Below are 12,081 nucleotides of genomic sequence, written 5' to 3'. Positions count from 1 at the left end.
TGGGCTCATCACCAAATGATACTGTTGCAGGGATGGCTTCTGTGATAATATAATTGATAACAAAAAAGTTAAGGGTGTAAACAATAAACAAAATTTAATACACTAATAAAAGCAGATTATAAAGAGCACTTATATTAACAGAATCACTTATATTAACACAATTAAAATGTTACAAAAAGAAAAGTGCTCAGCAAACTTGATTGGCTTGGCCAGGCGCTTTTCAACATAAAGTCTTCCTCAATGGCCAGTGTACTATAAAATGCATAAAACAAACAGTTACAAAAGCCAAGATAAATGCATAGAAGTGCTAATCTTTACATTTAAAATTTAAAATAATCAAATATTAACTGGACCTACCCAGGCTAATCAGTACTCAGGGCTATTTATAAAACATGGGGCTGACTTGAAAATTCCTCAAAATAGGAGTAAATGGACGTCACTCCCCTCAATATGAAATAGAAAATCCTGCAAGAGATTGAAAGAGTGAAAAACTCTCAAACATCTTATCCTTAAGTGTGTGGTTTTTTTTAAAAAAAGAGGACACGGAAGTGTCCCAAAATATTTACCTAATATTTAGAAGAAGCCCATAAGCAGTACTTGAAGCAGCCTCTGCTCATGCAAGCGAAGAGCTGGCATCTAGACCAAACAATTTGGAGGAGGCATACATACTGGTGCTAATGAATCAAAGATTTAGAACAAGCACCTGTGTCAGCAAGTAAAGGGGCTAGGTCCTAAAAGGAGTTAATTCCTGCCTTTATCCAAAGAGGCCCTTAAACATACTAACAACCACGACAAATAAGAAAGAATAAGACCAATGGAAATTCAACACAGCAAGAATCAATCACTTAATTACACAGAATAGAGGACCAGTTAGGGTCATTTAAGCCTGTGGGCACCATGGTTTGTAATGTAAAGATCCAGAAGAGGTGGTCCCTCCTCTTTAATCTGTTTTCCAAATCTTGATAAGAACCATTTTGTCTCTCAAGGACCCAAAATTTAATATCCTCCACAGAATGATCTAGTTCTGTAAAGTACTTGACTAAAGGGGCATGTATTCTCTGATTCCTAATGCAACTCTTATACTCAGAAATCCTGGTTTTTATTTTTCTACTGGTCATGCCCACATATAAGAGTTTGCATGGACATTGAATCATGTAGATAATGCCCTTAGATTCACAGTTAAACATCTCCCGTCTGTTGTTTGGGGGTTGGTAAAGTGTTTGATTTGTAAACAACACAGACACTGCAATGATGGCAAGGAAAGTTTCCCCTGGTTTTCTGATATACGGTACAGCCTTGATTCTCTTCATTACTTCTCCTGAGAGTGCTATGTACCAAGAAGTCCTTTAGATTCTTGGCACACTTGTATACAAACAAAGGTTTGAGGTTACAGCCAGGTATGTCCGCTAACAGACCCCAATGTTTGAGAATGGTAGCCTGGATGGCCATTGTAGGTGATGGCCATTGTAGGTAATAGGCACAAGTCATGTTGTCTCTCATCCTTATCCTGGAATAAATCCTTCCATTCCATTTTCTTAACCTCAAACACTACTTGTTTGAGTTTTCTTTTTTGATACCCCCGAATCTGGAATTGTTTTATCAGAATTTTGGCTTGTTTGTCAAAATCTGCCAGATTGGAACAATTTCTTCTTAATCTAATCAATTGAGAGTAAGGTAAGTTTCGCCTAATATGAGAAGGATAGAAACTGTCGTATTTGAGGAATGAATTTGCATCTGTCTTCTTTCTATATGTGTGTGAATAGAAGTACCTTCCTTAATAATTAATTCATCTAAGAAATTAATTAAGTCTGGAGGTGTCAAACTGAAGATCAAACTTCATCGTGTCATGCACACTATTAAGATATGTTTTGAACTCCAATAATTCCCAAATGAGGAAGATTTCATCTAAATAGCTCCTATAGCTTTTGATATACACTGGCTCCAAATATACGTACATTCGAAGCTATCCATAAAGAGGTTTGCAAGCTCCAGGGCAAATTTACACCCCATGGCTGTACCCAAAGTCTGCCAATAAAACCGGTCCTGGAATACAAAAAAGGTTTTTTTGAGAACTGTCTCAGCCAATGCACAAATGAAATTAGTTGGAGGATGTTGCCAATCCGTTCTTTGTTACAAGGTTGATTCTATAACCTCCATAGCTTCGTCATGGGTAAAGTTCATATAAAATGAAACACATTGAGGGTTGCCAACAGGCACTGACTGGCCGATAATTTTATTGAATCCAAAAATTGTAAAAAATGCCTGGTATCTTTTATGTAAGAGGGTATCATAGGGACAAAAGGGTTATGATAAAAGTCAATACCTCAGTGGTCTGGCATTTAAACAAGCAGGGCACAATGCATTTGGATTATCTAATTACCATGACACAAGACAATTTTGTTTGAGCCATTCCTTGAGTAATAGTGTTATCAATTTGGTGAAACCTTTAAGTTGAACTTACCTGAACACTCACAGGTGGCAGCTGTCATGGAAGATTCTTCATCAGTTATTCCAGTGCTAGGGCTCACTGTCTAAAGATGTCTTCATCTCACCTCAAAATACAGCATGTGCACAGTTTTACACCAAAGCAAGTTGAGGCAGATTGTCTCTAGGGGATGCCTTTCTCCTATCCTAAGTCGGGGAGCTCTTCTATCTGTTTCCCCCATTCCCTCTCTTGACAAAAGTAATAGCAAATCGCAGGTCAGGGCACATGGAGGACAAGACAAGCATGGTTCACTTCTTTATTCAAACTTGCCAGGGGAGAGTATCTTCATCTCACATCTGTACCAGATCTTATTTCCAAGGACGGCATTCAGGTCCAGCATCTGAACTTGTCCACACTCAAGTTGATGGCTCGGAAAATAAGAGGACAGACCAGGAGGACAGTTTTCCACAGGAAATTGTCTGTATTAATGGCTGCTAGAAAGCCCACAATAAGAAATCCTGCTAATAAGTGGAGGGCATTCACCAGCTTTGCTAGGCCTTATAACTTCCATCCTTTCAGAGGACCGGTAAAAAGGATTCTTCTTTTTCTACATTCCTTATTCTGTAAGAGACTCAAATTATAATCGATCTGAGTTTATTGGGCAGCTATTTCAGCTTTGCATCATCTACCGTATTTCTTCAATTGTAAGACGTCAGTGATTGTAAGACACACACTAATTTCAGTACCACCAACAGGGGAAAAAAACCTAAGACACACCTGTGATTCAAAGACGTACCCCATTTTTAGAGATGTTTATATGGGGGGGAAAGTGTGTCTTAGAATCGAAGAAATAGAGTAATTCAAGGTTTCACAGCATTCACAAACAGTTCCTGAAGGGGATAAATAATTTGGTGCCTCTGCTTCAAGAGCTCTTCCCTCAGTGGATTCTTTCAGTATTCCTGAAGCCATTTGAGCCTCTTGCAATGGTGGAGTTATGCCTCTTAACTTTTAAAGTTGTCTTTCTTGTTGCAATCACTACAGCAAGGGCCGTGTGCTTTACGGATTGATTCACATTATTTGATATTTCATAAGAACAAGGTGGTGTTGTGCCCCTATCCTTCCTTCCTTCCAAAGGTGGTTTTGGACTTCCATTTGAACCAAGATATTATTTTGCCGTGTTTTTTGTTTCTAGTTGCCCACTTCTTCCTTGGAGTTGACTCTTCATGTTGGATGTGAGGCGAGCCCTGGCTTTCTGCAAATCCAGAGTTTTGTAGATCTTAATGACTTTCATTATTACGGTGGAAACCAGAAAGGGCTCATCCCAAAGATTCACATTTTGGATAATTTGTAAACTGGCATATGAACTTGCTGGTCTCGAGCTATCAAGTTTGAAATGGACACATTCAACTCGAGGGATGGCCACGTCGACTGCATTAGGAAGGAGGGCTTCCTCCTTCCTGCATTAGGAAGGAGGGCCCTACCAGACCTCTGTAGGGCTACAACTTGGACAAAGCCATCAACCACTGTATATTTAATCTTCTATATTTCTTCTTAGACAGTGAGAGATACCAAATCCAGAACTCCCCCACCCCCACCCCACAGGAGAGTTCACAGCTGCTGAATGACTTCTGTCAAACCACCACCAGCTCTATTGGGCTTTTGGGTGGATGTTCGAGCTTGGGAGAACTGCTGTCATCTCTGTAGTGAAACATCATCATGCACCTACGCACCATTAGTAAGTGAGCTTGTTAATCGCCCATGAGTGTTATACACAGAGACCACGAAGAAGAAAGGCAGGTTGCTTACCTGTAACTAGTTCTTCTAGTGGCCATCTGTGCATTCACACAACCAACCCACCCACAACCCACTTTGGTGTTGAAGTCAGTTTTGATGGTGTTAAGGTGTGAAAAGTTTATATCCTCATTCCTGAGGCCACATCAGTGGTCTCAAGGAACTGCGGAATTAGGCAAGAACCATCTGAGATAGGAGCAGTAGGATGTGGGGGATGGTTCACAGTAAAAGGTTCCTCAGCTTTAGAAGTTTCCAGAATTGAGGGTCCATGCAGGCCAGAACACATATGTATGAACAAGAGAAACAGGTAAGCAACCTTCCTTTTCCTATTCTCCCTCAAATATTCAGTATTCTGGTCAGGCTTGACTACCTACTTGGATTAATGGATGGGCACTTAAGTTTAATTATGTGCATCATATCGCCTTAGGGGATGGTCATTATCGCCAATGAAGTCATGAGTCAAATGGTGGGGTTTAAATACATATTTTTTTAAATACCTGCAATTACACTTTTTGAGCATTTCTATTAGAAAAAAATCTTCTTAATGTATCTTTTTTCTTCTGCATCCTGACATCAGCAAAGCTGCTGGCAGGATTGAAGCTGAAAACTCTCTGAAACATTTGATAATAGAGCTGCAAGTTGAAAAACAGCCTGATTTGTCCCTTCTACAAACAGCTTGTGCATGTTCCTCTCCCTTTCTGCCAGTATGCTTAAGCGTGTGGAATTTGGCCAGAACAGGACACTGTATAATTAATCATCTATATTTCTTCTTAGGCAGTGAGAGGTACCAAATCCCGATATCTCCCCCCCCACACACACACACCCCTGCACAAGAGCTCACAGCTGCGGAATGACTTCTGTCAAACCACCACCAGATCTAATGGGCTTTTGGGTGGCACTCAGCACAGTGCTCGCATGCAGCAGGATGTGACACATAACACCCAATGGTTTTATAATTACTGTGTCAGCTACATTCCCTATTTTAGTTTAGCACTACACACTGGATCAACAGAAGGCCATTGGACAGGGGTGGATTATCCTCTAACATTTCTTTTCTTGTCTCTCAACCCAAAATGAATGTAGCAGCAAAAACGGCACAGTCTGGATCTGCAGAAGGATATGGGAGGCTCTTGTGGCAGCAAAAGTGAGCCACAGACAGCACGTGAGTGTGTATTCTGCATCTCTGTGAAACCCAGAGAAAAGGCCAGAACTCTCCTCCCTAAAAGAAGCAATGGATGTAATGGGTAATGGGTAATTATCTACACGTGAGCTCAATTAAGACTCAAACAAAATTCTCTGTCCAGGGGAAAACTGGGTGAGACAGCATTCCCATAGGAGAGCTTCAAACAGTCCGCACTACCTGCGAGTGTCCGTGAGAACATGTGTATTTGTATTCAGAAGGGCCCAGTTTCAATGTCTGCATCTCCATTTGATGGAATCCAGGCAGCAGATAAGACCCCTATCTGGGAGTCTGAAGAGCGCTGCCAGCGTAGAAATGGCTAGACTACCCCAGCAAAAGGCAGCATCATTTATTCCTTTCCGATCTCCTACACCAGCTTCTGTAGGGATGTTACAAATCCCATTAAATGGGTAAGGACTGACATTTCCGATAGGGCTGGCGATCATAGAATCATAGAATAGTAGAGTTGGAAGGGGCCTATAAGGCCATCGAGTCCAACCCCCTGCTCAATGCAGGAATCCACCCTAAAGCATCCCTGACAGATGGTTGTGCAGCTGCCTCTTGAAGTTCAGATGCTCTGAAGTTTTCCTGGCTTGATATCAAAGGTCTGTATACAAACTCCTTGAGTTGCATAGTTGGTGGCCTGCCTCCCAGCCATAACTGGGAGAGAGATATTCTGAAAGTGGTGGAGAGGTGGAAGCGGGAAAGAGCTGCTAGAGAGGGTAGAGCAAGATATGGCAAGGGAGAGGCAGCGAGGTCATTATAAGGGAAGGGAATGCAAGAGGGTGTTGGTTGCCCTGGACTGTCTCTTTGTTCATAAAGCCTGCATGGCACTGCTGCCAGTAGCGTGTCTGAGTTGAAGGTACTGCTACTGAATGTCAGGTTGGTGAATGGGAAAACAGCCATCCTGGAAGAGTATGCCAAAGACCTGATTGAACAAAACTAGTGTACGGGAGCTCTGTGTGTGCATGTGTACCTGTAAGTGGGTTTTCAGGACAGAATAGAGATTGCGCTGGTCTACTGCCCACCCTGCTACCCAATAGTCTTCCTTCCTGGGTGAGCTGAGGTAGTGCTGAAGGGGGACTTCGACATACATGCTGAGGTTGCACTGTTGGGAGTAGCTCAGGATTTCATGTCAATCATGGGTCTATCTCAGTTGATGTCAGCAGTAGACACGCTGGATCTGGTTTCCTGTGTTGGCTGGCGTGATGGTTATCTGTGTGTGGAGGAACTTTCCATGGCTCTATCGAATTCAAACCTTTGTGCTTCACATTGACTGCTATAGGTCCACTTCAGAGGAGCTCTGTTTTGATTTCAGCATCTTTTGAATCTGTCCAAATCAGCCTGATTTGGTGCGGGATTTGGCCAAATCCAAAGCGCACAACTATTGTGCAACTGCCCCCTTTTTTTGGTCTGTAATAACCCCAGTGTTAATTCTGGTAAAGTATCACCAACCTTTAATATTTTATATATACACTTTTCTCCAACTTGTTCTCTTTTTTTGTCCTCATGAGATATGAATAAAAAACCAATTTTTTTCCTTATCATTACTGTAACATTCTTTCATTCATTTATTATATTTCTACACTGCCCCATAGCCAAAGCTGTCTGGGCATTGAATGGGGAAATATGGTTCTTCTTCATGGTCTCTGTGCATCACACTTAATGGGGCTCTGCGCCTGCGCGGAGCCTCAATCGGAATTTTAATAGCTGAGAACTTTTTGGGCGGGAACTCCGCCCCCACCGTCATGCGTATATAGCTGTGTTCCCGTCCAATCCCTCAGTTCCTCTTCGACCGCCGTTGGCATTGCCTCATCAGGATTAGAGTTACTACTTACCAATTGCTTACCAATTGCTTCACCATTTTTCGTCGCCTTTCTCTTCTTCTTCTTCACGTTCACTTCCTAAAAAAAAAGAAGAAGAAAATTGTTGTTATCCGTGTGCGTCCTCCAGGCACATGGCCTTGAAGGCCCCATTTACAAAATGCGTCCAATGTGGAAGTAAACTTCCACCATCTGACTGACACACTCTTTGCCTCCTGTGCCTGGGAGAAACCCACGTCATAGAGTCTTGTAGACATTGTATGTCTTTTTCCAGACAGGCTCGGAAAAACAGAGCCGATAGATTAAAGGCACTTCTTTGGCAAAAGGCGCTCCAAGCGGTCGACCCCGCCCGAACAACTAAAATGGCGTCCGTCAACGAACCCGTCGCTTCCACCTCATTGAACCCTCCGGCAAATCTTCCAACTTCAGGAGGTTCCACAGCACAGGCAGCAGCCAAAAAGCTCACCAAAAACGCTAAAGCAGGTGAATCTCACCCAAAGAAGAAGGATAAGACAAAGCATCTTACTCCTTTGGTGAAGACGCCACCACCTCCCCCACTACTCAACTCCCCCATTCGAGTACTGGTGTGGTCCCCTCTACCGCCATTGGTCATCGAACCAATATCAATGGCGTCAGAGGGAGAAGTCAGGGAGTTTTCACCTCCATTGCAACCTCCCACTTCTATCGGTCGATCCCGAGACCCATCTCCGCATAGGGATTGGAACCTATCAGTTCCTCCGAACCAAGCCGTCGATACCGTATTGCCTCAGCACCATCACTCTCTGTCACCAACTCATAGCCAACATAGAAGAAAGAACAACGGGACAGGAGCAGGCAGAAGAAACATCAGGGCCTGCTCCTGCTGGACTCTTCCCCCCCCCCCGGGCAAACTGCCATCTTGGCCCTGTGGGGAAGAAGAAGGACCGAGGGGACAGAGCAGGCAGAAGTAACATCGGGGCCTGCTCCTGCTGGACTCTTCCCCCCCCCCACAGGGCAAACTGCCATCTTGGCCCTGTGGGGAAGAAGAAGGACCGAGGGGACAGAGCAGGCAGAAGTAACATCGGGGCCTGCTCCTGCTGGACTCTTTCCCCCCCCCCCACAGGGCAAACTGCCATCTTGGCCCTGTGGGGAAGAAGAAGGACCGAGGGGACAGAGCAGGCAGAAGTAACATCGGGGCCTGCTCCTGCTGGACTCTTCCCCCCCCCAGGGCAAACTGCCATCTTGGCCCTGTGGGGAAGAAGAAAGAACAACGGGACAGGAGCAGGCAGAAGAAACATCATGGCCTGCTCCCGTTGGACTCTTCCCCCACCCCCACAGGGCAAACTGTCATCTTGTCCCTGTGGGGAAGAAGAAAGAACAATGGGACAGGAGCAGGCAGAAGAAACATCATGGCCTGCTCCTGTTGGACTCTTCCCCCACCCCCACAGGGCAAACTGTCATCTTGTCCCTGTGGGGAAGAAGAAAGAACAAGGGGACAGGAGCAGGCAGAAGAAACATCATGGCCTGCTCCTGCTGGACTCTTCCCCCCCCCCCCCCAGGGCAAACTGCCATCTTGGCCCTGTGGGGAAGAAGAAAGACCGAGGGGACAGGAGCAGGCAGAAGTAACATCGGGGCCTGCTCCTGCTGGACTCTCTCTCTCTCTCTCTCTCTCTCTCTCTCTCTCTCTCTCCTCCCTCCCTCCCTCCCTTCTTGACTCCTTTTCCTTGTGTGTCATGTCTTTATTAGATTGTAAGCCTGAGGGCAGGGACTGTCTTTTTTGCTAAGTGTAAGCCGCTCCGAGAGCCTTTTTTGGCTGAGGAGCGGGGTATAAGTATGATAAATAAATAAATAAATAAACATACCAGCCCTCCGAGCTGTTCACCCCCCAGTCCCCGCTATAGGGATAGAAGGGGACAATCACTCTCGCATTCCGAGTATGATCACTACCGCCCTCGCTCTAGGTTGCTGCATAGGGATTGGAACCGTTTCTACGAATACTACCATCCACCTACTCATTACTACCCCGACTATTGGAGGGACCACGCAGAACAACCAAGCTCTCAACACCGAGACCCTTACTACGGATCCGTGTCTCCGCGCCCACAACCTCGCCAACCAACACCGCCGCCTCTGGTACCACCGTGAGGGATTTCCCACAGGATTCCTCAACAGGATCACCGTTCCGAGTCCACCTGCTCCCACCTCCACCACCGGACTCACAACCGGCTCCAATTCGAACCACCCAGCACATCTCACCCGCTGCTCCAGAGGACTACAAGTCAGACTCCTCTTCAGCGTCGTCACCCCCTCCATCATTACCCTCGCCAGAGGACAGTGTTAGGCGCAAGGGCAGGGCATCTCCTTCAGAAGAACTAGGAGTCTTCTCTGACCAAGTCCTCAGGACGGCCCAGAGCCTTGGTATCAATGCTCATCAACAAACTGAACAAATAAAGGATCCAGTATACGATGCGGTCTATACAGAATCATCCTTACCGGTCTCTGTTCCATTCTTACTAGCTTTACTACAAACTATTCACCAGACATGGAACTCGCCTTCCACAATGGCTCCTACATCAACATGTCTCGAGTCTGTGTATCGGGTGCAAGAGAAAGATGTATCTTTCCTTTTATCACACTCATGCCCCAACACTATAATTGTTGAGTCAGCGCAAGGAAAAACCCATAAACAGCACAATTCACCTGTTGATCAGGAAGGACGCAGGTTAGATGCGCTGGGAAGAAAACTCTACTCTACAGCATCACTCGGTCTCAAGGTATCTAACTATGAGGCAATGATGTCCAGATACCAACTTTTTCTCTGGGATAAAATGAGTTCGCTTTGCGACTACCTCCCGGACGACCAGAGAGAACTGGCCAGAGTGTTCCAAGCGGAAGCCACAAAACTGGCACGCCACCAGATTAACACAGCGCAGCACCAAACCGATTGTCATGCCAAATCAATGGTAGGCGCCATAAACCTCAGACACCATGCATGACTACGCTCATCTGGACTAACTCCAGAGGCTAGGACCAGGATAGAGGACCTCCCCTTTGATGGAGAAGGCCTCTTCAATGCCAAGACTGACAACCAAATGGACTCTGTACATAAAGCCCACTCCACGGCAAAGAAAATGGGTCTCGGCCAACAACACCCTCAATCACCATCCACGCCCCGCAGATGGTTTCAACCACAGAACCCATACTACAATAGGCAGTATTCTGACCGCTTACCACAGTACCAGCCACAACAACAAAAGAAGCAATACCAACCAACAAAATCACGCCCACCACGCAGCCGTGCCGAACCACCTCCAAAACGCCGCCTTTGACAGTCACCTCACAGTGCCAATCATATTTGGCAGCAGGCTCTCCCAATTCCAACATGCCTGAGCTGCCACCACAACAGATTCATGGGTTCTCGACATAGCAAATGGGTACTGAATCGAATTCCTCTCCCTTCCCCCACTAGGATTTGTGAAGACCACGAATCCAAGCCACGTACTCCTAGCAGAGACCGTGACTCTCCTCCGGAAAGGGGCTATAGAGCGAATCACCACCAACCCAACCACAAACGGGTTCTTTTCCTGCTATTTTACAGTCCCCAAACAAGATGGAGGACTCCGTCCGATCCTGGACCTTTGCCCCCTAAACAACTTTATCATCTCCAGAAAGTTCAGAATGAACACCCTTGGAACAATACTCCCACTCCTCCGACAGGGCACTTGGTTCACATCGGTGGATCTGCAGGACGCATATTTCCACATACAAATCCACCCGACCTACCGCAAGTATCTCCATTTTGCAGTAGGTGCCAAGGTTTTTCAATTTTGTGTACTCCCCTTTGGACTCTCATCAGACCCCAGGGTGTTCACGAAATGCATGGCTCCGGTGTGCGCCTTTCTTCGTACCAACGGTCTCAAAGTATACCCTTACTTGGACGACTGGCTCATCGTCGCACTTGACAAGAAAGCACTAAACTCGGCCATACTCCAAACCCTTCACCTCCTCGATACACTAGGTCTGTGCATCAATACCGAGAAATCCAACTTACAGCCGTCCCAAACCATCCAATTCATCAGAGCAAAACTGGATGCATACACCGGCAGGAGCCTAACTGCCCCAAGACAGAGCCTTCAAATCGTTACCATGGCCACTTCCTTATTCAACAGGAGGAGCACCATAGCCCACACTGTCCAGAAACTACTGGGTCACATGGCGACAACAGTAGCAGTTGTGGAATGGGCCAGACTCGAAATGAGACCTATACAACGTTGGCTGGCAGAAGTTTTCAATTTTGAATCCAATGGCCATCAAATTTGACTGATCATACCACCCGAAACAGCACTATCCCTCCTTTGGTGGATGGACATCCACAACCTCACTCAAGGCATCATTCCAGCCATCCCCACACTCCAAAACCATAACAACAGATGCATCTCTCAAAGGATTGCTGATCCTACAAGCCCAAGGACTGTGGTCTACAGCTGAGAGACTCCATTATATCAATATGTTGGAACTTCTGGCGGTATGGAAAGCGATGATCGCATTCAAGACAGACATCTCAGGGCACCGCATCCAAATCCTTACAGACAACACAGCTGTCTTGTGGCACGTAAACAAACAGGGAGGCACCCACTCTCCCCACCTCTTCAACCTTACTATTCAGATATTTACCGGGATGATCCCCAGAAACATTAGCCTCACAGCTGTACACATTGCAGGTGCCTCCAACATGTTAGCGGGCATACTGAGCCACTCAACCAAGACATCCCACGAATGGGAACTCATGCCTCTCATCCTACAGACCATCTTCCACAAATGGGGACAGCCCATGGTGGATCTTTTTGCGTCCCCATGGAACGCTGTCTGCCAGGCCTTCTGCT

At 45.8% G+C, this 12,081-nt stretch overlaps 1 protein-coding gene across 1 annotated transcript in view; it reads left to right on the top strand.

The window, feature by feature from the left end:
- Positions 1-12,081, top strand: part of FOXM1 (forkhead box M1) — a 94,312-nt gene that overhangs the window by 66,593 nt on the left and 15,638 nt on the right. The window contains exon 5 of the mRNA XM_063134411.1: positions 5,300-5,378. Within this exon, the coding sequence (XP_062990481.1) occupies positions 5,300-5,378 (79 nt within the window). The remainder of the gene's footprint in view (positions 1-5,299; positions 5,379-12,081) is intronic.

This window comes from Elgaria multicarinata, chromosome 9, assembly GCF_023053635.1.
Source record: "Elgaria multicarinata webbii isolate HBS135686 ecotype San Diego chromosome 9, rElgMul1.1.pri, whole genome shotgun sequence".
NCBI lineage: Eukaryota > Metazoa > Chordata > Lepidosauria > Squamata > Anguidae > Elgaria > Elgaria multicarinata.
This window is presented reverse-complemented; position numbering and strand designations above follow the sequence as displayed.